General features: G+C 39.8%; 1 protein-coding gene across 1 annotated transcript in view; it reads right to left on the bottom strand.

The window, feature by feature from the left end:
- tenm4 (teneurin transmembrane protein 4) overlaps nucleotides 1-24,910 on the bottom strand; it is a 302,149-nt gene that overhangs the window by 221,755 nt on the left and 55,484 nt on the right. The window contains exons 3-4 of the mRNA XM_048598311.1: nucleotides 7,250-7,505; nucleotides 6,007-6,105 (exon numbers count right to left, since the gene is read on the bottom strand). Coding sequence (XP_048454268.1) covers nucleotides 6,007-6,105; nucleotides 7,250-7,505 — 355 coding nt within the window. The remainder of the gene's footprint in view (nucleotides 1-6,006; nucleotides 6,106-7,249; nucleotides 7,506-24,910) is intronic.

Raw genomic sequence — 24,910 nt, forward strand, 5'->3', positions numbered from 1 at the left:
AAATAATTTGAAAAAAAGCAAAAGGATTGGTGAAGTTAATGCAGTTCAGTATACTCTACTACAGTATATATACACTTGCATTCCCCATGCAGATGGCCTAAAGGCCCTCCGCGTCTTCCTGTCCCCCAGGCCTGACCAGTCCCCCTCCACTGACACCCTTATCCCCATAGCTGAACTCGTCCTCACCCTTAACAACTTCTCCTTCAATTCCTCCCAGTTCCTACAGACAAAGGAGGTGGCCATGGGTACCCGCATGGGTCCAAGTTATGCCTGCCTCTTTGTAGGATACGTGGAACAATCCCTCTTCCAAAGCTACACTGGCCCTATCCTCCCACCTCTTCCTCCATTACATCGATGACTGTATCTGCGCCTGCCCCTACACCACCCCCACCACACCCTCCCCACACCCCCCTCACCCCCATCCCAGGCCCTTAGAAGACCTTCCACATCAAACAGATATTTACCTGCACATCTGCTAATGCGGTATACTGTGTCCGCTGTTCCCGATGTGGCCTCCTCTACATCGGGGAAACCAAGGAGAAGCTTGGAGACCGCTTTGTGGAACACCTATGCTCGGTTCACAACAAACGACTGCACCTCCCAGTCGCGAACCACTTCAACTCCCCCTCCCACTCCTTGGACGACATGCCCATCCTGGGCCTCCTCCAGTGCCACAACGATGCCACCCGAAGGTTGCAGGAACAGCACCTCATATTTCGTTTGGGAACCCTGCAGCCCAATGGTATCAATGTGGACTTCACAAGCTTCAAAATCTCCCTGTCCCTGACCGCATCCCAAAACCAGCCCAGCTCATCCCCGCCTCCCTAACCTGTCCATCCTTTCTCCCACCTATCCACTCCTCCCACCTCAACCCCATCCTCACCTCCTACCTACCAGCCTCATCCCCACCTCCTTGTCCTGCCCATCTTCCCTGGACTGACCAACCCCCACCCTAACTCCCCACCTACACTCATCTTTATGGGCCCCATACTTTTAAGTTGAGCGGAGAAAGATTTAAAAAGGACATGAGGAGCAACTTTTTTTACACAGGGAGTGGTTTGAGTGTGGAATGAACTGCCAGAGAAAGTAGTAGATGCAGGTGCAGTTACAACATTTAAAAGACATTTGGATAAGTTCATGAATAGGAAATGTTTGGAGGGACATGGTCCAAGCGCAGGCAGGTGGGACTAGTTTAGTTTGGGAACATAGTTGGCATGGACTGGTTGAACTGAAGGATCTGTTTCTGTGCTGTATGAATCTATGACTAAGTAGGGAAGAAAGTCTTGCAATTATACAGCACCTTTCATGACCTCAGATTGCTGCAGAGCGCTTCACAGCTCATAAAGTACTTTTGAAGTGTAGTTACTGTTGTAATTCATGAACCATAGAAGCCAATCTGTGCTTAGCAAGCTCACACACAGTAATGTGGTAATGATCTGATCTGACTTTACTGGTGTTGATTAAAAGATAAACCTTGGGCAGGGCATTGCAAATAACACCATTGGTCCTCTTCAAAGCTGTGTCATGGAATGCGAGGACTCAGTTTAAAGTTTTATCCAACAAGGTGGCACCTCCAGTAGTGCCTTAGTATTGCACTGTGCTGGAGTCAGTTTTGAATGCATATTCTCCCAACTCAGAGGCTAGAATGCATCTAACAGAGCCATGGTTAATGCAGTGAAGCGATACATTTTCCCTCGGTAGCCCAGGGCATCAAAATTTATAGAATGTTAACTGCTGTCCAGTACTTGATTTCAACATTGTCTGGTTATCAAACTCAGGACTCATGTGGCTGAGTTCTAAGAATAGGGTTGTGCTTTTGCTCATTCAGTATGCATCGTATGTCAACTAATATACTTTTCTTAGATCTGTAGAATAATATAATAAGACTGATTATAAAAGCAAAATAGGTTATAAAAAGATTCTGAGTGGAACTGGCCGAGTGGATAGGGAAAATTCCTCCGAGCTCCATTCCCTTCCCATGCATTAATTAAAATGGCCCATTTCAAGGACATTTCACACATTATAACTTTGAAAGAAATTCAATGGAAAGTGAGATGTATTAACTTGCAAATTTGGTGGAAGATCCTAAATGAGATACTCAACCATTAGATACATGTGGGTATGCAAATGTAGCATGCAGTAGTTTGCATGTGCACCTTGACATAGGGTCAGGTCAGCTACCTCAGTTGGTGTGGTCCTTAGTAATGGTGACTGTGCTCATTCATTCTCCTTACCATCTGAGGTAATTCTTGGTGTCTGTCTCTTCTGCTTATAATTGTGAAAATGTAGCATAAATGAAAGGCAAGGAGAGATGTATGGAAAGATAGTGTTAAGGACGATTTGGGTATGACATGAGATAACCTGTAAATCCACATGAATTACCAGCTGGGATTAGAATGAGGTGGACGGTCTTAATTAACTTCGTAAGTAATAATCACTTAAGCTTCATTTTTGTTTATTATTATTCAAGAAAATAGTCAGATTGAAAAGAAAATTATTTAAACTGCACAAACACGCTTAGATACCAATGCAGCAGTCAGAAAATGCAATGTGGCTGAACCAACATTAACCCTGAGACCTTATTTGGAAATTGAATGTCAGGATGACCCTTACCATGCTGAGAAAGACAAAGCAATGAGGTTTAGTCAAGGATGGGAATGAATCACAGGCTTCAGGGGCGGAGTAGGATGGCACTCAGGAAGTTGGGAGTGGGGAGACTGGGGTAACAGGCGTCTTGCCACTTTTGGAATTTGTGAAAAACGTGTTTGTTAAAAACAGACCATTTCTGAATTTGAGAAATGTACTGCCTATGTGACTTAAAATGTATAAATACCTGATGAATCCTCGTTGAGTTAGAATGTTACGTTAGCTCAATAAACAATTGTTGATCTCAACCTGGTCGCTCCAGAGATTATTTTGGTAAAATAAATCTACCACAATACCAGGATTAGCAACAATCAGGCTAATCAGATGCTATAGAAAGACAGCACGAGTCTGGTATGGAATCAAGCTTCTGATGTAGTTGAATTCAGTTTTTTTCCTAATTATTAGCTGATCCTCCGTAGCTTTGTTTAATGAAACTATGATTCGGAACATGGTTCTGCAATTTAGCGAGTGGAAGCTTTTCTTCAGCAAACTTGTCCCTTTAGAGTGATTGCTCAATGTATCCTTTTAGGAAATAAATGGGAAGTGTAGCCCATGCTGCCAGGTTTAACAGTTTGGGTAGATGATGTCTCATGGCTTACCAGCCATTGTGCCAGAAGCAAAATTTCATTAATTGTATCAAAATAGGCACAAATGTGGAAGATAAGGTTTGAGGGGATTTCCTGTAGATTAGTAGCTATTTGTAATTTCTTTGATCCTGGCCTTTCAGGGCACGTAGTTTAGCAATGCAAGGTTTGGATTCATGAGCTGGCTATGCAAGTTCAAATCCAACAATAGCAATTAGACAACTTCAGTTTCTAGATGGAAATGTAAACTCTGAGGAGGTTTTAAAGGGGTATGGATGGATTAAACGAATGGGCAACAAGTTGCAGGTAGAGTAAAATGTGGTGATATGTACAGTTGTAGTAGGAACTGCAGATGCTGGAGAATCTGAGATAACAAGGTGTAGAGCTGGCCAAGCAGCATCAGAGGTGCAGATTTCTGAAGAAGGGTCTAGGCCCAAAACATCAGCTTTCCTGCACCCCTGATGCTGCTTGGCCTGCTGTGTTCATCCAGCTTGACACCTTGTTATCTCTGATATGTGCAGTTATCCACTTTGATGGTAAGAATAGAAAAGTAGGAATTTTGTTTAGAAGGCATGCAAACTTCTAAATGTTAATGTCCATAAAGTCTTGAATATACTTATGTAAGGTACTTTAATGTTATCAAGAAACTTGGAAAACAAGAAAAAAAAGTTTTGCTACAATGGTAAAGGACAGGCTGCATCTGGAGTACTATGTGGAGTTTCAGTTTCTATATAAGGAAGGATATACTTGCACTGGGTTCCTGAGATGACAGAGTTGTTTGAAGCTAAAAAGCTGAGTAAATTGGCCAATAAACAAGCATAAAAGAATGAAAGATTATCTTAAAACATACTGAACGTGAAAAGGTTTTGGCATGCTGAAAACTGAGAGGTTGTTTCCTGGTTGGGAAATCTAAAACATGGCATGGTGGCTCAGTGGTTAGCGTTGCTGCCTCGTAGCACCAGGGACCCAGGTTCAATTTCGTCCTTGGACGACTGTTTGGAGTTTGCACTTTCTCCCTGCATCTGCCTGAGTTTCTGCCAGGTACTCTGGTTTCCTCCCACAGTCCAAAGATGTGCAGGTCAGGTGGATTGGCCGTGCTAAATTGTCCATAGTGTTCAGAGGTGTGTACGTTAGGTGGAATAGACATGGAAAATGCAGGGTTACAGGGAAAGGGTAAGGGGATGGGTCTGGGTGGGATGTTCTTCGGAGGGGTGGTGTGGACTTGTTGGGCCAAATGGCCTGTTTCCACACTGTAGAGATTCTATGATTCACAAGGGGTGAAGCATCATGATAAGGAGTTGATCATTGGACTGAAATGAGGAGAAATGTTTTCACTCAAAGGCTTGTGAATCTTTAGAATTCCCTCTCTCCGCACTGATTTTTTTCTTTCCTTGTATATTTATAAGACCTGTAATATTTTAAATGCAATTGGTACATTTAAGACATGTGATTCAAATAACAGACATTTCTACAAATATGAAAAAGAGAAAATGGAGGATTTGAAGCATGTTAAAGTTCAAAGTCCATATTGTTTAATTTTAGCAAGATAGTATCAAACTGTAGGTATAACAACATGAACAACTGTTTAAACTTCAAGGTTAGCTCAGCTATCTTGCATGAATAATAAGGCTAAATGCAACTAAGAAGCTTTCAGATTTCAAAATCATAATGAGTTGCATGTTTGCGATAAAGCAGCACAATTAAAGATGTACAAATTCTCCTTGCAAGTCAAGGTGAAAAGAATCTAAAGTGTCAAGACAATGGCAGCACACTGCAATCGTGCATTAAACACAGGACAGCACAATTAATAATATCAGTTCTCAATAAATAAATTGAAAAGCCCCAGATATTCAGAATAAGACCTGATCAGTAGGAAGTGCAGTGAGGAGACAAAAGAAATGCAGGCTTCAATATGCTGGCGAGGAAATAGAGATTAATGGAGAGTTGGGAGAGAGCTGTGACTTAGTCTAAAGGCTCAGAAAATATCATAAACCACAGGGGTGAAGCCTGTGTGCTTTTCAACTGCCATTTGAACTGTAGTTTCATTAACCTGTGGCAGTATATAAAGCATTTTTAGACATTTTGTGCAAATGTGGGATTTAGTATTCAATTTGTTTGAAATGTGATGATGCTTTCAAAAAATGTGGATGTTTATGGTGTCAATATAAAAGGTTTAACCCAATTTTACCAAGATTTGTCTTCCCCTATTTCTTTTTTCAGCAGAGCTGAAATGGATTGCAATTTGGATTTTTAAAACACTTTACATATATTCTGGTAGAATAAAAGATGTCAGCAAAATTGGGTTATGAAATCAACTAGAACAGAAGCTCAGCAAAAAGAATATTACAATCAGACCAAATTGACAAAGATCTTTTGATTCAAATGCTCAAATGTCTAATTGGACACATTTGCACGGTAGTTACTATTTCTTGCCATGTCTGCAGTTAGAGCTAACAACCATAATTTTGGTTCTTTCCAGCATTTACAGATAAGACTGAATATATTAGTAAAATGTACAAATTCTCTGAACACAATTGCTCAACATTAAAAAGAAAGACAAGTTTTACTTTATATCAGACAAGTGATAATGCACTATTATAGCAAAAGTTGTTGCATTCCATAAACATATGACTTTAGATAATAGCAGTTTACCATTGTCTGACAAACATCGGTAGTCTGTATACTTTTCAAGATGACTTTGTAAATTGAGTTTTCAACTCTAAGGCAGGAATAACTGAGCAAAGGAGTCATATTCCCAGCAAGAAGCATCACGTACCCATCATTGTAACCACCGTCATGTCGAGCAGAAGCAAAAACGTCCATCTCAATTAGGTTGTCCTGCAAAGTCTCTAGGAATGTCTGCTTTGCTACATTTCTACATTCAGATGGAAATATGAATGAAGCCAATGAGCTGCATATGTATAAAATAGTGAATGGAGACAGCAAAAAATCAAAATCAGCAAAATGGCCAACAAATTAAAAATCAGACATCAGTGTAATGATAGGAATAATAGTGGCAGAGAAACTACTGATGTCCTTTTTAAAACATGTTTTCAGATCAGTCATTTAGTAGGTTTAAGGTATTATGTAAAATGGTTCAGATAAAATTACTTCACATGAATGAACCCTAAAGACTAAACCTAGCATCATTGGCCTGGAGTCTCTGCATGCTTTCTGCCCAAATAACAATACAATCTGGGTAGAATCCACTGAAGTAGTGTAAAAACAAATGCTGAATTTAAAACATCAGCGAATTATGCTCATCATCATTTATGCTTAGTGCCATCTTTTGTGCATGTTCACATGTCAATATGCACAGAGCAGTCCCTTACTTAAAAATCGTCCATGTATCCAGATCAGCATTTCCTCTGATTGGGTCTTTTCAGGGATGCTCATCACACCTTGACTGGAGTTTTGGGTGCACAGGCCAATCTGTTGTTAATAGCTTGCAGTCAATTGAAGTCTCACTCAGGTCTGTTTCTGATGCTGGTGAAACATTTATCTTAAGTTCAGTTTAGGTGTGTCCAAATGTCATCAATTGATTGGACGTTGCCAGACTGGTGACCAGTGGTCAATTGACTAGCCTGGTGTTTGAGAAGAAATTACTTGAACACCTTTTCAGTTCAATTGAACAGTTATTGATCATAATTGATATGGTAATTTGATTTGGTGATTCATGGGAGATTTTAGGCATGGGCTGCTCAACTCAGTTTGCATGGAAATTTGTGCATAGCTTCATCTTCATAAAACTGGTGCAGTGTTCAGCACATTGTTTGGGTGTTGTCACGATTGCACCCCTGCAAGAAACTCCAGACCATTGTTTAAACAGAAAGCATCGCTTAGAAACATTGGAATGGTGCTTTTTGTTAACTATTTACATGGATTTTCAAAGATATGGTGCAGAGATATTCTACAATTTTACATTTACAAATCTTAAGTGTCAGGTTTTCTAGAGTATTGATATTAAACAGCCACAGCAGCTTAGCCACAGTATTATATTAGTGAGGCAAGAAGCCTACCTGGTCTCCAGGGGGATATTACTATTGAGTAACCAGTTGTCCTGCATATGGGCAGGCTCCTGTATGCTGGGAGGTGGTTCTGGAGGTGGTGGAAGGTCAGCTGGACTGGGACTGGGATTACTGCGTGTGGTGAAGTTCCCCCTGTTCAATGAGTTAGCCGAAGAGGCATGAGGATGGTTTAGAGTATGGGTATGCGTCATTGCAGGTGGAGGTGTTCTGAGCATTGAATGGTTCTGAGAAGGATTGGCCAAATGATCTGAAAGAAACAAAATTAGACATATTAGAGATATCCTTACTGAAATAATCATCTGGTAGTTTGCTGACACTTTTATCATAGAATCATAGAACCCTAGAGCCCCTACAGGTGTGGAAACAGGTCCTTCGGCCCAACAAGTCCACACCGACCCTCAAAGCATCCCACTCAGACCAATCCCCCTATAACCCACCTAATCTACACATCCCTGAACATTATGGGCAATTTAGAATGGCCAATGCACCTATCCTGCACATCTTTGGACTGTGGGAGGAAACTAGAGCACCGAGAGGAAACCCACACAGACACGGGGAAAATGTGCAAACTCCACACAGACAGGAGCCCGAGGGTGGAATTGAACCCAGGTCCCTGGCGCTGTGAGGCAGCAGTGCTAACCAGTGAGCCACCGTGCCACCCCCTTGTAAAGGTTTTGGGTGTGAATGCCAAGGGTGGATGTTGTGCTCTTTTTGTTTGGCATAGGCTAGAATGATCAAAATTGTTGCTCAATACAAGAAAATTAACTGTCAGAAATAAACCCACTAGTAATACATCTTATCAACAGGTGTACATTTCACCAACTTTTAAACACTGATTTCCTTTTAGTTTTTAAAATGCAGCAAATGGCAAGTGTATGTTGTTAAGCTGTTTATAGAGGCACAACAATCATGGCTACTGAGTTCTGAGGAAGGGTCACCGGACCCGAAACGTTAACTCTGCTTTCTCCTTCAGAGATGCTGCCAGACCTGCTGAGCTTTTCCAGCAAATTTGTTTTTAATCATGGCTACTTCTCTTACAGCATATGCTAAATGAACTGAAATGTATTTTCCTCAAGACAGTTACAAAGCACTGGACCATATTTGAAGTCCAGGCAGATTTTAGGTGCATGGCTGAAGTGGCAAGTCAGAAACTCACTCAGAGCTCCAGATTTTAGGCCCTGGCTACATTTGGGCTCAATTAATTCCTCCAGGTCAACTCACCATATGGAATAGGTGGAATTTCAATGAAAAGTGATAGAAAACTATGCAACCCTGAGTCAACCTGTCTGCATCAAATGGTCTCAAGGAAATCTAAGAGTCATAGTAGTTTAAGCATATTCTGGACCTTGCTCCTCTTCTTGTTGCATTCATCTAGCAGAAAGGCCAGAGTGACTTTCCAGTTAAAAATGCCATTGCTTGCAAAGAAACCATCAGAAACAAAAACCCAATTGGCTTTGGATTGGTGTCCTTGCTGTCTTCCCAAAAGTGTAAATTATAATTTGAAACACAGTGCCTAGCACCTTGCCAATGTGTAAGTAACCTAGGAAATTTTAAATGCCCATAAACCAGTTTCCTTGCTTGGGGTTAAAATAGGCCTGTCTATTTTTATGGGCCATTATTGGCCGCATTGAAAAGGTACCAAGGTTGATTCCATTAACAAGTACTAATCAAGTTTAAGATATTTAGTACTCTTGTTGTTAAACAATTGATACATCTTTTTCATAATTCTTGTCATATAACAGCCAATAATTCCCTATTAATAGGACTGCTGCACATGAAATATTTTCTAATATCAGTTACGGTTATTACACAGCATCAGCTATTTACTGCCCAATTTTGAATTCATGTAAAAAGAGTAAATGCAGTTACTGAATTCTGAAATGTAGGATAAAATATGGGGCATGACTTTCTCAGTGTATGTCTTTTGCACATCTTTCTGACGGTTTGTTAAACCAGGCTCTGCCTCTCAAGTAGATGCAAAAGATGTCATGATGCAATTTTGAAGAACGGGGATATTACCACATATCTACCTCATAATCAGCACAACTTAAAATGAGGATTTTCTGGTCATTAAATGGAAACAAAGTGCTGTGAATGCTGGTGGATCTGAAATAAAAACAAGCAGCATCTGTGAAGAGAGAAACAGAATCAAATTTTCAAGTCCAATTCCACTCTTCTTCAGATGTAGAAGAGGTCAGTATCAATTTCAGTTAGTTGAACCCCACTGTACTAAACAGGTACATGGCATAGTTACAATGCTATCTATAGAACAGTACAGATGTTGCAACCATCAATTTTAACTTCACTGTTCCATCTCAACCTGCTGTTGGGAAATCAAAACTTCAGACCCTGCTTAAGTAGCTCCACACTTCATACTTCCCACTGTGAGTTTCATAAAATTCCTCTTGTTCTTCTCTCTTCCTTTCTTTCACTATCTTCCACTTCCTTCTTTTGGTCCAGTTATCCCAACATCTTGTATCTTGCTTGATTTGAATATTAAACTTGCACTTGACTTGGTATGCAGCATACTGAAGTACACAAGCTTACAATGAATTAATTCCAGCAAACCCAGGACCCTCATTGTGCATTTGAGTTTAATAGCTGGATTATTGTCGCCCAGTGGTTTACTTATTTATAGAAAGATAGAAAAATAAATATTAAATCGTAGCTGAAGCTATTAATTAATGAGAGGTATGAATGAAGTGTAGACAAATGAAACATATGAAAAGGAAACAGTAGATATACATTTGTACACTAATTACCATTTAGCAAATATAGAATTTACTATTCTTTCTCAAAAGGCATTCCTGCTTTGATCTTCTCAATAAGTGAAACGGAAGCCCAGTCCATAAGTAAACTTACTTAACAATTGGCAGCAAACTGATCCACAGAGACCTTTTCTGCCTCTGCCTATTAAGCTTCAGAATGTTTCCTAATTTGACCAAGTCAGCTTCAGGCATATCTTCAAAACTGTTTTCAATACATGTAAACTAAATATATTTAAGATATATCTTTACTTTAACCATTTTCAACTTTCAAAATAATATTAGCTCATACAAATACAGCTGTCAATCATGTACTTTTCACAGTATATGTTTGTTAATTTAGTTATTTAACCTTTTCTGAAAAAAACCTATTAGGTTCCACCTGACTGCTGCTTAAAATTGACTCCCATTAGTAAGTGCATTTTGAAATTAGTGTACCACATAAGCAGGAATGTACTGAAGTATAATGGTAGTGTTCCTACTGCTGGGCCAGAAGTTCTGGTTCAAATCTTATCTGTCTGGAGGTATATCATAACATGTTTGAGCAGGTTAATTAAAATTAAGCTGGTTCCTTTGAGTGCAAAGCCACAAACAGTAAATTTTAACAGTTTTAGCGTTCTTGTGGTGCAGTGGTAATGGCCCTGCCTCTGGGCCAGAAGGCATGGTTTTGAGTCCCACCTGCGCCAGAGATGTGTCATAACAACTCTTGAACAGGTCAAATAAAAATATCTACCAGCTAAGCAGGGGTGGAGTGAGAAATTATATATGTAAAAACAAGTTGTGTGTGTTGTGAACTGTAGCTCATCAAACAGTTGAGGCATTTCTAAATCAGGAACGTAAATGTTTAACCATGCAAACACTGAGACAAAAGGATATGGAATAAATTTAAATCTCATGTGCATTTCACTGATGTATAATTGTGGATGAATTATGAGCAGCTGGTTATGTTCTGCAACTTTGAACCTGCTGTAATGAAGGAGAGCACTCACCATCTGTATTAGAACAGTCAACTTTCATGGAAGATGTGAGGTATCACGAAGAATAAGTGCAATAGATACATTATATTATGCCGGAGGAAATCAGCTACATCTAGGAGAAGTAATGTTAACTCCTTCATCCATTACTGCAAGATAATTTTTTCATGCAGTTTAGATTTATTAATGATTGCAGCATTATTATGTTCTAGTATAAAGAATAAACTAAATAATTAATATTGTACAGGAAACTAGAAATTATCATTGGTAGCAATACTGGATAAAGGTTTAACATGTTCATATGAAAACTATCTATTCACTGTATTGTGGCTGTCAGTTAGTTCAGTTGGCTAGAGTGTGGTTTACAATAATGAAAATGATGCAGGGCCCATCCACATACTGGCTGTGAAAACTCATGGAGACCTCTCATGTCCCATACTTGAAGCAGAGTGGTGCCCATCAAGCAATATAATCAATTGTTTCTTATTAATCAGAGACTTTGGACAAATGTCAGCATAATGTTAACCTTTTTGAGTTCTAAATATAAAAAGAATTGCAGACATTTGTTTCAAAAACAGAAGTTGCTGGAAAAGCTCAGCAGGGCTGGCAGAATCTGTGAAGAAAAATCAGAGTTAATGTTTCGGGTCCGATGATCCTTCCACGGAACTGATAGTAGCTAGGAAAATGTTGATTTATATGCAGAAGATAGGAAGGGGGAGAGGGTAAGGAGTAAACGAGAGGTGAGGATAGCGTCTAAAGAGAGAGAAGAGCAGTTGGATAGACAAAGGAATAGATAGCGATCTGGCTAGGAAGGTGAATAGCTGTTAATGAGGACTGTTACTGACTAACAATAGGTAGTGTGTAATGGCAGGGTATATGATAACAAAGCCTGGTGTGTGGGGTGGGGGTCGAGGACATGGGAGAGTTTAGGTACTAAAATTATTGAACTTGATATTGAGTCTGGAGGGCTGCAGGGTCCCCAGTTGGAAAATGAAGTGTTGTTCTTCCAGCTTGCACTGAACTTCGCTTAACACTGCAGCAAGTTTGAGACAGAGATGTTGGCCAGGGTGCAAGGGGAAGCTCAGGGTCTTTTTTGTGAGCAGAATAAAGATGTTCTGGGAAGTGGGCACCCAGACTATACTTCGTTTCCCCAATGTAGAGGAGACCACATTGTGAGCAGCGAATGCAGGTAAAGTCTGCTTCACCTGGAGGGTATGTTTGGACCCTTGGATACTGAGGAAGGAGGAGGTAAATGGGCAGGTGTTACACCTTCGGTGGTTGCAAAGGAAAATGCAGTAGGGCTGTGGGGAGGTGTTGGGAATGAAGGAAAAAGTGGACCAGGGTGCCCTGGATAGAATAGTCCCTGCGGAAGGCGGACAAGGGAGGGGAGGGGAATACGTCTCTGGTGGTGGCATCTCACTAGAGGTGGCAGAAATGGCATCTGAATGTGGATGCTGGTGGGACGGTAGGTAAGGACAAGGGGAACCCTATCACTGTTGAGAGAGGGAAGAAAAGGGGTGAGGGTGGAAGTGCGGGAGATGGGTTGGACCTGGTTGAGGGCCCTGTCGACAACGGTGCTGGGGAATCCTTGTTTGAGGCAGGTGGGCATTTTGGAGGCTGTCTTGTTGAATTTGGCCTCATCCGAACATATGCGACAGAGCGGGAGGAATTGGGAGAATGGAATGGAGTCTTTACAGGAAGTGGGGTGTGAGGATGTATAGTCCAGTTAGGTGTGGGAGTCAGTGGGTTTATAGTGGATATTAGTGGCCAGTCTATCCCCAGAAATGGAAACAGAGATGTTGAGGAAGGGAAGGGAGGAGTCAGAGATAGACCAGGTGAAACTCAGGGTGGGGTGGAAATTGGAAGCAAAATCAATGAACTTTTCCAATTCCGAACAAAAGAGAGAAGCAGCACTGGTGATATCACTGATATATCGGAGAAAGAGTTGTCGGTGGGTGGCCGGAATAGGACTGGAACAAAGAATGTTCCATGTACCCCACAAAGAGACAGGCATAACTGGGATGCATGTGGGTACCCATGGCCACCCCTCTGACCTGAAGAAAATGAAAGGAGTTAAAAGAGAAGTTGAAGGTGAGGTTGAGCTCGGCCAAGCAGAGGAGGGTGGTAGTGGGTGGGGACGGTTCAGGCCTTTGTTCCAGGAAGAAGCGGAGAGCCCTAAGATCATCCTGATCGGGATGGATGTGTAAAAGGGATTGCATGCCCATTGTAAAGAGGTGGTGGCTGGAGCCTACAAACTGGAAATTTTAAAACTGGCATAAAATGACAGAGGAACCACGGATGTACGTGGGCAGGGACTGGACGGGGGGAGAGATGGCTGAGTCAAGGTAGTCATTTGTTTGTTATGCAGCAACAAGTTCTATAATACATGAAGATTCTGTATAAAATAATATAGTTAATGAATGCAAAGCTTTTTGTGGTACTTAAGCCAACTGTGAACAGGAATGAAACAAAAACAGATATTGCTGGAGACACTTAGCAGATCTGCGGCATCTTTGGAGGGAAAGCAGAGTTAATAATTCAAATCTAACAACCCTTCTTCAGTGACCCTGCTGAGTTTCTCCAGCAATTTCTGTTTTCATTTCAGAATTCCAGCATCCACAGTTCTTCATTTTGCTTTAGTGAGTAAACTGTAATGACCTTTTTAAACTGATTTGTTTGCTACCTGATCTGATCCTTATGTCTGAAGGTACTTCAGTCTTGAGGTGCACACATGCAAGCTCCAAGCAGCTAATGATCCAGTTGGTGCAATGCAACCAGGATGTCAGAGCTAATGTTGTTCTTTGTTTAGTTAATTAGAGGATTCAGCTACTCAACCTAATGAGGGTAATTTCACAGTGTAAGTCAATACGGTTATATATGCACACCACATATCTGTATTGGGCCTGGAACTTCTAATATGGCACTAATTTTTCAATGAAATGTGATCAATTTCACAAAACTAGTGTGAAGGATTCCATAATTTTAAGCATAATTCGTGTTCAGTGCAAATCAAGTTAATGCAACTTTTGCACTAGTTTTAAAAGCAACATGCTAGAAAATGGCCCAATCCTCAAAACTGGCTAATATCTCCAGGGTGAATTTATTACCATTGGAATGTTTCACTGCTGGCATCTCTTGCAGGTCTTCAGGAAAGCTTTAAAAATTCTTTTAGGTGCAAAGACACAATGTGTTATGTACTAACATGCTTTAATTGTAATTTTGCTTTGAGTTATTGAAAAGAATATGCATATTTTCATTCATTTGTGGGATGAGGGCATCGCTGAATAGGCCAGCATTTATTGTCCGTCCCTAATTGCCTAGAGGACAAGTAAGAGTCAACACCTTGCTGTGGGTCTGGAGTCACATCTAGTCCAGATCAGGTAAGGATGGTAGTTTCCTTCACTGAAGGACTTCAGTCAACCAGATGGGTTTTTCCCGACAATTAACAATGGATGCATGGTCATCATTAGACTCTTAATTCCAGATTCTTTATTGCATTCAAATTCTACCGTCTGCCATGGTGGAAATGGAACCCAGGCCCTCAGGACATTACCTGGGTCTCTGGATTAACAGCCCAATGATAATATCACTAGGTCATCGCCATTATATAGTTAAAAGAATTATTTTCCATATATTTTGCAAGAAAGTAATACAGAATTGGATTGGCAAAGATGATGGATTTATTGATTTGCTTTAGTTTTATGATAAATCTATTTTCACCTGTTTCAATCAAACTTCCCCAAGTTACATTCAAAATAAGAAGTATTTTCTTCAATGGAATTTTTCTTAAATTGCGCTTGGAAACATTTACCAATCTTGTTGTCTCATGGCAGATTTTGCATTGGCCGATAATAATATGAATTTGTGTGGAATCCCAGTAATGATCAGGGGAACAGATTTCAAAACTCATGCAATGTCGGGCACAATTTGTGCCAGAATTTCCAGTTGATCCCAAAGTAGGAATGTTATCCTCATAGGTTTTGTGCTTTTGTTGTTCACACAGAGTTACAATTGTTGGAATGTGACCCATGTGCAACTAAAGTATTAAAAGATAAAATAGTTGAGATTCGATTAAAAGTAAGAATTCCAGTGTTTTACGTTCTGTAGCCGTGGGAGTAGGTCGTAGAAAGTGTGATATTTGTGGAACAGAATGTTTTAAATTTTCAGAAAGTACCACAAAAACAAACCAATCTGTTCTAGTAGTTAGGCAGATGTGATGTAGAAAATGCCTGTGGGGCCTTAATAATTACAGCAGATGCATGAAAGAGAAACAAAAACATATTAATAAAACAATTAGATAAACAAAAATAGAAGGGACAAGCTGTTTGCTTTGTTCGGCAACATGAGTTTGAACTTCAATCATAGACAACTTGCCATTAATGTTAGCAACAATGCTGAAGAGATAGATGTGTTCTAATGGATTCAATTTGATACAAGATGGTTAATAGAAGGCAACAAAAGTGATGAATGTGGAAATAGATTGTAATAATAAAGAGTCAAATAAATAACAATGAAAGGAAGTGAGATACAATTGCACTGTTACATCCTTACGTTTTGTTGATAGAATCCGATCTGGAATGATAACTCAGCAGTTCTCTTCACAGATGCTGCCTAAACAGCTGTTTCCCCAGAATCTTCTGATTTTGTTTCAGATTTCCAGCAGCTACAGTTTTGTTTTCGCTATTAGTTTTAATGGAAAGGTCAGTTGAAGTGTCAGCTTAATTAGAGGATGAAACAGAACAATAAAGTCAGTTTAAATGATTGAAGGGATGCAACAATACTTGAGTGGAATTAACATTGTTTGTATCTACTAGAATGGTTGGAGGAGCAGAGATTTGGATTAGGAGTGGTGCCCTGTGAAAATATGGAGATTGAGTATTTTAGTGCTGAGCTGTTGCTTGAACTGCTGGTGCTTACTACAATCATTGCTGCATTTTAATTGTGACTCAGCCTTAATCCACAGTCACTCTGTATTACACAGCTATTATATTGCAGGAATTTCAGGTAATAATGAAATTAGCTGCCTCATTTTTATTGCAATGCAGTGCTGGAAACTGTCAACCAGTGAAAGATCCGCTTCTGATGTAGAATTTCAGAGCAGCCTGCCTCATGGATTTTCATAGTGCTAACATAGGTATGACATATCTAAGTTTCCACATGCTGTAAGCAACACAACATAGACTTTACTAAATTGAAACTGTGCGCAGTAAGATTCAGCTATGAGGAAGTGCAATGGAATAGTAAGTAGATCTAACTCAGGTGTAAAATATTGATGTGTAAACAACATAATGCTAAGCAAAATTTCACGAGACTATTTTCCAAAATCCATGGTAAAAATGAACAGTATAAGAAGTTATTCCTTTTTTGAAAGATGTTTTAATAAACATTTTTCAAGAAAATATAAAAAAGTCTTAAAACCTTTGTCTTAATATTCTGCTGCAAAATTCTTCATATCAAATAAAGTTTATGCTTATAATCACAGAATATTTTGCAAGTGCAAGTTTTAAGTGTGAATTTGGAAGAGATTAGTATTTCCAAAAACATATCATTTTCTTTATAATGCATACCCCTAAACACTTTAGGGCTTTTGTTGTGCAGAGGTAACGTCCATACCTCTGGGACATAATGTCTGCATTCAAATCTCATGTGCCAATGGAGATGTGCCATGCCATTTTTGAACCAGTCATTTAAAACAAAAGCTAACTGCTTTTTCTAATTAAAACAATTATATCAAATTGAATAATTGTAAAGTACAGAAGCTGGAGTTCAAACTGAGGTTACACATCATCAAGGATGACACACATTGAATTGTTATACTCTTGCATCGAAGTAGTCATTCTCACAATTTCCACTGAATTAAGTGTCTTTGGTAATTGATGTCCATACCAATGGAATACAAATGATTATCTGCTAAAGCCTTGGGAAAATAGTGAAAGGGGTTTCCTTTTTTTGGCCAACAGTGTGCTTGTTCGGAAACATGATCAAACAAATAGAGACGGCGGTATTTAGCTGATAAGATAAAACTATTCATACTTAGGTTACCCATGTGACCTTGAGCTTGCACTAATGCGTTACCATTTAGTTTGGGGATTCAATATATTTTTAGCTATCTCTTCAGTTCTCAGGTCAGACATACTGCTGTAGAATTCAATATTTGTATACGATTACTCCACAATAAGAAATTGACAGCGATGCATTTAGAATCTGGCTGCTATGAACAGTATCAAATGACAACGGGTTTTGGCAGTTAAACCAGGACAGACACAGAATGCTCTTCTATGTGCAATTCATAAATTAATTGAACTAGTTAAAATTATTTCATGAATGGCTTCCTTTAAACTAACAGTTCAAAGCAATAAATGCAAGCTTTTCTTACCTTACATAGCCTTTTTCAGCAAATTTACAAAAGTATAACTAGAATATGAACCTGCCTATTTATTAAATAAATTTGAATTCTAATTCCTTATTATTAGTCACAATTTATAAATCGCAGACATAAGCAATAGCAGCAACTTAGACAAGGCTTGGAGAACAGAACAGTTTGCCAATAGTTTCCTGTGTATTCCTGGAGTAGAAGCTTAGGATAAAGTCTTTCTCAAAAAGTGTTTATGAAGCTCTCATAAAATAGCTACAGGGAGCTAGAATGTAAATAGTTACCCATTATTGTCTCTAAGGGGTAGTTGAAACCAGACTCTCATTTTTAATCAATCAGATTTCACTAATCCATCAAGTGTGTAAGAATGCAGAAGACTACTAGAGGATATAATCACATAATCGAATATTTCAAAGATTCTTCTGCCTTTGAAATCAAACTGTAAACTAGATTTGCTGATACAGCAGCAAATATAGATAATCGCTAACAAAAGCTTAGGAAGAAACACGATCATTCAGAGCAAAAAGGGAACGGTCATAAAACGTTAATCTGACAGACTGAATAATAAGTTACAATGTTTTTAAAGTATTATAGAATGCCACAGAGAACAGAGGTCATTCAGTCCACCGAGCCGGCGCTCATGCTTTCCTCAGTTAATGTATTCATTCCAGCATTTATTGCCCATTCCTAACAGCCCTTGAATTGAGCGACTTTGAATTTTTGAAATGGCAATCACATGGCTGTGGGTTTGGAGCCCACCAGGAAAGGAAGCAGATTTCCTGCTAAATTACTGAACCAGCTGAGATTGTCCAGCAATCAACAAAAGTTTCATGGCCACAATGAGACAAGCTCTTTTGAAAAAGAATCCAGATTTATTAACTGAACTTAAGTTCCACCAATTGCCCTGGTGGAACTTCAACCAATGTCTGGTAATACCCTGAAACATTGACTGCTCCTTTCCTCCAGATGTTGCCTGGCTTGCTGTGTTCTTCCAGCCTCATGTTTGTCTACCTCTCTCCATAGCATTAGCCAGGCTTTCTGTGATAGGACATTAACACTGAGCCACATCTCACTTCAGATATAATTTAATGTTCCTGTTTTGAGCAACTTTCACTGGTAAATGAATTTATGGACTCCCATGCAATAAAGGCTTGTGGCAGAAAATTACAAATTCTAACCTCATCCTGCTGTTTCAAATATTCTGTGAAATATAGGACCCTGATTTTAGCCTGCAAGGACTCTGAATGGATTTACCGAGAGACAGAACGATTAGAGAGGAAATTCAAGAACAAGGATCCAATATGCACGTCCCATGGTGGTCTGAGTGTTGGGATGCGGAGGGGGTATGTCAGAAGAACGGAAAATTTGGAAAGGGGAACTGCAGCACTGTAGGAAGTTACAGACATAAGAGAGATGATGAAGGCAAGGAAGGCTACTGTTCACAGCAATCCCCATTAATCACTCACACAGTGGCTCTTTTTCTTCTTAGGCAGTCCCTTGTGATCGAGGGTGACTTTTTTCTGCTCTGGAGCTGCAGGCCCTGAGGTGACTAAATACTCCAGTACTGGGTTCACAAACATTGCCATATGTGGAGTAGTTGTTGTTTGAAGAGTTGGGTAGGTGGGATACTCAGGTTTTTGTATGCTTCTTCCACTGAAATTACGTGGCCTGTCAGAGATGCTTCAAATGGTTAGCACCTTCAGGGATCCTTCTTCTTCAGTTTGGGTTGTATTGGGCAAGGGATTCCCATGGATCTATGGGGATATTACACTGTTTCCAGGAAGGTTTAAGGACGTCCTTCAAGTGTTTCTCTTGTCTTTCTGGTAACAGCTTGTCATGCTTGCGTGGAGTTTGATTTGGAAGTCTTGTGTCAGGCACATGGACAATGTGGCCTGCTCAATACTGCTGATTGATCTTTATCAGTGCCTCAATGTTGGCCTGATGGATGACACTGACATTGGAATGACTATCCTGTCACTGCACCTGTTGGATTTTGTGGATGCATTCACTGATGAAATTACTCAAAGGTTTTGAGATTCTGCTGTACATTCTCCATGTCTTCAATATATAGTGGTGTCCTATAAACCGGGAGCACCATAATGGGTTTGAGGTCTTTGTCATCAAACACACTGTTTCTCAGATGGCCAAAAACTGTGCTGGTATACTGGAACTGATGTTGAATTTCATTATTGATGTCTGCATTCACTGAAAGGAGGTTACCAAGGTCTGAGAATCGATCCACACTGTCCAATGGTTCACAGTGGATCTTGATAGTTGGGGTACTGTGAGGTGGGATCAGGCTCGTAGAAGATGTTTGTTTAACCAATGGTCCATTCTGTTATTTGCTTCCATGAATGCATTGATGGGGATTTGGAGCTCGGCCTCTGCGCGCGCACACACACGCACGCACGCACACGCACACACGCTCACACATTCACACACATCATCTGCATAATGCAGTTTGATGACCAAGGTTGGGTGGTCTTTGTCACGTGAAGGTTTATAATTTCTATGCCACCTTTAAGAAATATGCTCATGATACAATCACCGTATCATTGTGTATGACCTGAGAGCACAAATGTCTCATCCTCCACGTTACCTCAGATCACTTGAAACATTACACCTACTGTAAGCTGTAAGCATGCTGCTGTGTTATAAACCTCAGTGTTATTTGCTAGCTTAGGCATTTATGCGCCTGATGAATGTAATGTCTGTACATAATAGTTACTTGCAACAAAATATCTGTTGGATTCTTCAATACCACAATATCTACATCCAGTTTCTTACATTATCAGACATAATATAAGCATAGCTGTATCAGGTGAGACACCCTGCTGGAGGCAAAATCACATTAGTTTTTGTTCTGAACCAGAGATGACCAAGGTTAAACATTTTCCCACATGTACTATAGAAAAGGTCCACTCCAGTGGGAAGCTTCCAGTGGGATGTAGAGTTGCAACAAAGAAAATGGAGAGGAAAGTCGGTGGGATGAAATAGCCTTGCTTGATTCCAGTTTGCACATGATTTGGGACTATGGTAGAGCAGTTGGTGTGAATCATGTCTTGCATGTTGTTGAGCAATGGGTGGAGAAACAAAATGGCTACCAGTTATATGATTCTACTCACTGCTTGCTTGCACTTGGATTATGAGGTGGGTCATCTTAGCTTAATAGAGATTTTGCTATTTCTTTGCCTCTGCCATCTGCGGTTACTGAGACAAACAGGATACAGGAAACAATAATGGGTGAAAAGACAACAAAGTGAAGAGAAAAGAATAAAGCAACAGGGAGGAAAGAAATGGAATCACAGAAGGTGAGGAAGGCCATTCCAGCGATTGAGCTCACCTTATCAAATTAAGTTATAATTACCCCATCTCACTATTTAGTTACTACTTGAATGATTCCAGAGCTCTTTCCTTCACTATCCTACTATACGAACCATTGATGATATTAATCACTGATTACACAAATAAATGTTTCTTGTCAACAAGCCAGATGTGACCTTGTTACTAGTAGTGTTTCAATTTGAAATACTGCTTCAGATTAAGCTTTGTAATTTTTATTATTATCTAAAGTACCTTGGGACAAGTTAACCATTAAGCATTCTTTATAAATGTAAGTTGTTATATTTATACTATATTCTTTAGATCCTCTTTCATTCATATCTTTGAAGACATGAGAGTCCAAATTGCTGAAAGTTTTCCTCATAACTCAATTCAACGGTTACAGAGCCAAGCAGAAGAGAGAACAGAATAAAGAAAAATAGAGCAAGACACAGATATTTAATGCCATTGACATAACAGATCAGTGAAGCTTTTTTTTATAAAAGAGATTTCCATAATATTTCTACCATAACCAATCAAGGAGCTGACTAAAAGGTTTAGGACAACAGAGCTACAGTCCATGACACAAAGATCTGTTGTTCAGAATCCTTTGAGTTGAAGTCAAATGGAGAGAATGCAGAGCTCTAGGGCAATTGAAAAACTAAAAGTAACATAGTCTGATATAAACAACTAGAAGCCTGCTCACTCTGCACTAAAGCTGTTCTGCAACAAAGACGATTTGACAAGGAACATCAATTACTCTTAAATCATCAGAAAAGGAACATATTAAAAGACAAAATCCCTGAGCTGGTCAGAGGTGACCAAGTATGTTATGACAAACATTGGGGATTTAAGAATGGTTTTGCATGATCATTTACACTCCAAAGTAAGAAACACAGCAAATTGAATATTTGTTGATCCATTTGTCATCTAGGATCTCTCATGGTTGCTCATAGGAGCAGCACACAAATACTGAAAGTAACATTTGCATTTACCTTCTATACCACTCACTGGTTTTTTGAATAACAAAGTGATGATTCATGTTATAAATGACACAAAATATTGTGCATATCTTTTTTTTTTTAAACTGTCTTTTGTCTAATCTTAAATGGCACATTCAAAATAGCCTGGAAATACAGAATAGATTGAAAATTAGATCTTGTGTGCGTAGTTCCCCGGCCAGAATGGAGCTTTGTCATTCAGGAGCAGCAGCAGGACGAGGTCAGCTGGATCTCAGTAGCAATGCCTTTCAAGAAGTAGCTACTCTGCCATAAAGAGGACTGCAAGAAGCTGGCATTAGTGACAGGTTCATCAACACAGTCCAGGGCTCTGAAAGGACAATGCTAGTCGGGTACGATCAGATTGGAGGTAGTGGAGGGAGTAAGGAATTCTGGGACAGAGGAATGGCCCAGAATTTCCCTGTGTGCTTTAAAATATATCTTGCTTTGGGCTTCTTCTGTCAAAGACTTTGATTGGCTGGGAAGAAACTGCTTAGACTACATGTTAAAGTATAGATTGGGCCCTAAGGATGACAGTGGGCCTGATCTACATATTTAAAGAGGCCCTGCCAGCTTCTGTGAGCAATTTAAATTATGAAGTGTTAAATTTGAATGAGAAAAGAATATTCAAGTTCTTCACTTGCTAGCTGTCCCTCCATACCCCAGTCTAGTTTATGTCCTGTGTTTAATCACAGAACGATTTACAAGGATGTAACCGGAACTGGAGGATTTGAGTTGTAAGGAGAGGCTGGGACTTTTTTAACTGGAGCGCAAGAGATTGAGGTGTGACCTTATAAAGGTTATAAAATCATGAGGAGTATAGATAAGGTGAATAGCAAAGGTCTTTTCCCTCGGGCAGGGCAGTTCAAAGCTAAAGTGCATGATTTTAAGGTGAGAAGAGAAAGATTTAAAAGGGACCTGAGGGACAACTTTTTCACATAAAGGGTAGTTCACATGTGGAATGAACTGTTGGAGGAAGTCGTGGATGCAAGTACAGTTACAACATTTAAAAGACATTTGGACAGGTCCATGAATAGGAAAGGTTTAGAGAGATATGGGTCAAACACAAGCAAATATGACTGGATAAGTTTGGGAAATCTGGTCGGCATGGACAAGTTGGATTGAAGGATCTGTTTACATGTTGTATAACTATGCTTTTATGCAAAAATCAAGCTATATATGGACCATGCATTAGAGTGATGCATGTAGCTAGCTCGCTCTCCCAAAAGGTTGGACATGATGATATTTAATGCTCAAGAATAAAATACAAAAATAGGATGCATTTAATAAAGGAAAAAATATTAAGGTGTTGACATTTCATTACAATTCAACAGGCCTCATGCCTAAACTTTGGTGGGAACTGACAGTAATCTTCCAAATTACCCTTTGCTATCTGTTGCCCATTTCTTAGAATGCATGATCCTTTTGAGATCGCAACTCTGCTATTTCTCATAGTTGCTTGGCTTCCTTCAAATGTTGCTCCTTACCAGGCAAATGTCAAGTGCATGCTGGGAATCCCTTAAGCTTGCTCCTGAGGCTCAATGGGGAGTTATGGAGGCTGGAATATGAAATATATTACCTTCCATTAAATATATTCCCTTCCATTACTGGATCACACTAGTGATCCCAGGTTTGAGAAATGGCAAGGAAACAAAAGAAGAAATATACTATTGTTAAAGTTTGTCCTGGCTCATTGTTTAGAAACCAATTGCAGCATTACTGGGATTGGCAGGGACAACCTCCTCCACAGGCAGTTGGATGGATAATTTTCACTGGCTTGTGCCAGGTCGGCACCAGAACACTTGTACTTTCCTACTGGGTAGAAATTAGGGGTCCTCCAAGGAACCCCACAAAATGTCGATGGAGATCAGTGTTGAAGAATTCCAGCAGACACTGACTAGGCTGATTTCTTGGGTTTCTGCCGGTAAAACTTTGGGAGCAAATGTTTGACATCAGTCCGCACAAAAGAAAACATGGAAAACTTCCACATACACCCACGTTATTCCATGAATGAGCAGCATATATGAATATCATTACAGCTGGTAAGAAGAAGAAAGCCAATTCTGATTCAATGCTTGCAAAACAAGGGGACAATGCTGTCAGACCAGTGGGACAAGAGATTGGACGCAATTCTGGAATTTAGAGAAAATGCAGGAAACATGGCACAATAAAAATAAATAGAAAATGTACCACCTCCCCACTGCCTATTTTTCTATGCTCCCTTCCTTTCAGTGACCCTAAGTCACACTTAAAAGTACCCTCAAATGATTTTTTAAAAAATGAAAGTCCTTGTGAATATGGCTGTAACATTTTTTGCTGAATGAATAAAGGGTAACTCCAGCAGCATGAGTTGCTCAGTATCAGGGACAGGACATTAGACACGACCGACAGCAAAAGTGGAATGGACTGAATAAATTTGAAAGGGTTTTTTTTTTTACATTCATCACCAAAGATTGCACAGAAGTAACAATATATCTCTCAAATCAGTTCAGAAGTTCTAATACCTTGGGATATCCTCACCAGCAGCACCATGTTGGATGTTGAAACCATTCATCACTTGACAAAAGCCCAGTATTTAGCAGGGTCACCCCTAGGCTTTACAGAGAACATGGAGTTTGTCTCAAAACAAATATCCAGGTTTACTAGGCCATGGTTCTCATATCCCCCCTCTCTGGTTTCAAAGCACGGCCGATTAGATACATTCTACCTTTGCTGCTTAAATTCTATCAGCAGCCTCAATAGTTGGTCAAAATCCCAAACACCGATTCTTGCAACGTTCCACATAATTGGTATTGAGATCAAACACATCAGAATGTAGTTTTCGTAGAATTATGGGATCACTACAGTGCGGAACGAGTCCACACCAGCACTCTGAAGAATATCCCAGCCAGACCCAGCTTCCCCACCCTCTACCCATACAATGGCTAATCCACTTAACCTGTACATTCACTTAGTCTGTCCACTTTTGGATTGTGAAAGGAAACCAGGTTATCAAATGGAAACCCACTCAGACGATGGGAAAACATGCAAACTCCACACAGTCACAAGGCTTGAAAAGAAACTGCGTACCTGGCGCTATGAGGCAGCATGGCTAACCGCTCAGCCACCATGCATCCCAATTTGGCTGAGAAAGGAATACTCAAGGTCCTCACTGCTTAGTTGTCCCTAGCTGTCTGGGTTAGCCATGTGGTTATCTTTGAGGGTGATATTCTACATCTAGC

This window comes from Rhincodon typus, chromosome 6 (assembly GCF_021869965.1).
Source record: "Rhincodon typus isolate 14 chromosome 6, sRhiTyp1.1, whole genome shotgun sequence".
Lineage (NCBI taxonomy): Eukaryota > Metazoa > Chordata > Chondrichthyes > Orectolobiformes > Rhincodontidae > Rhincodon > Rhincodon typus.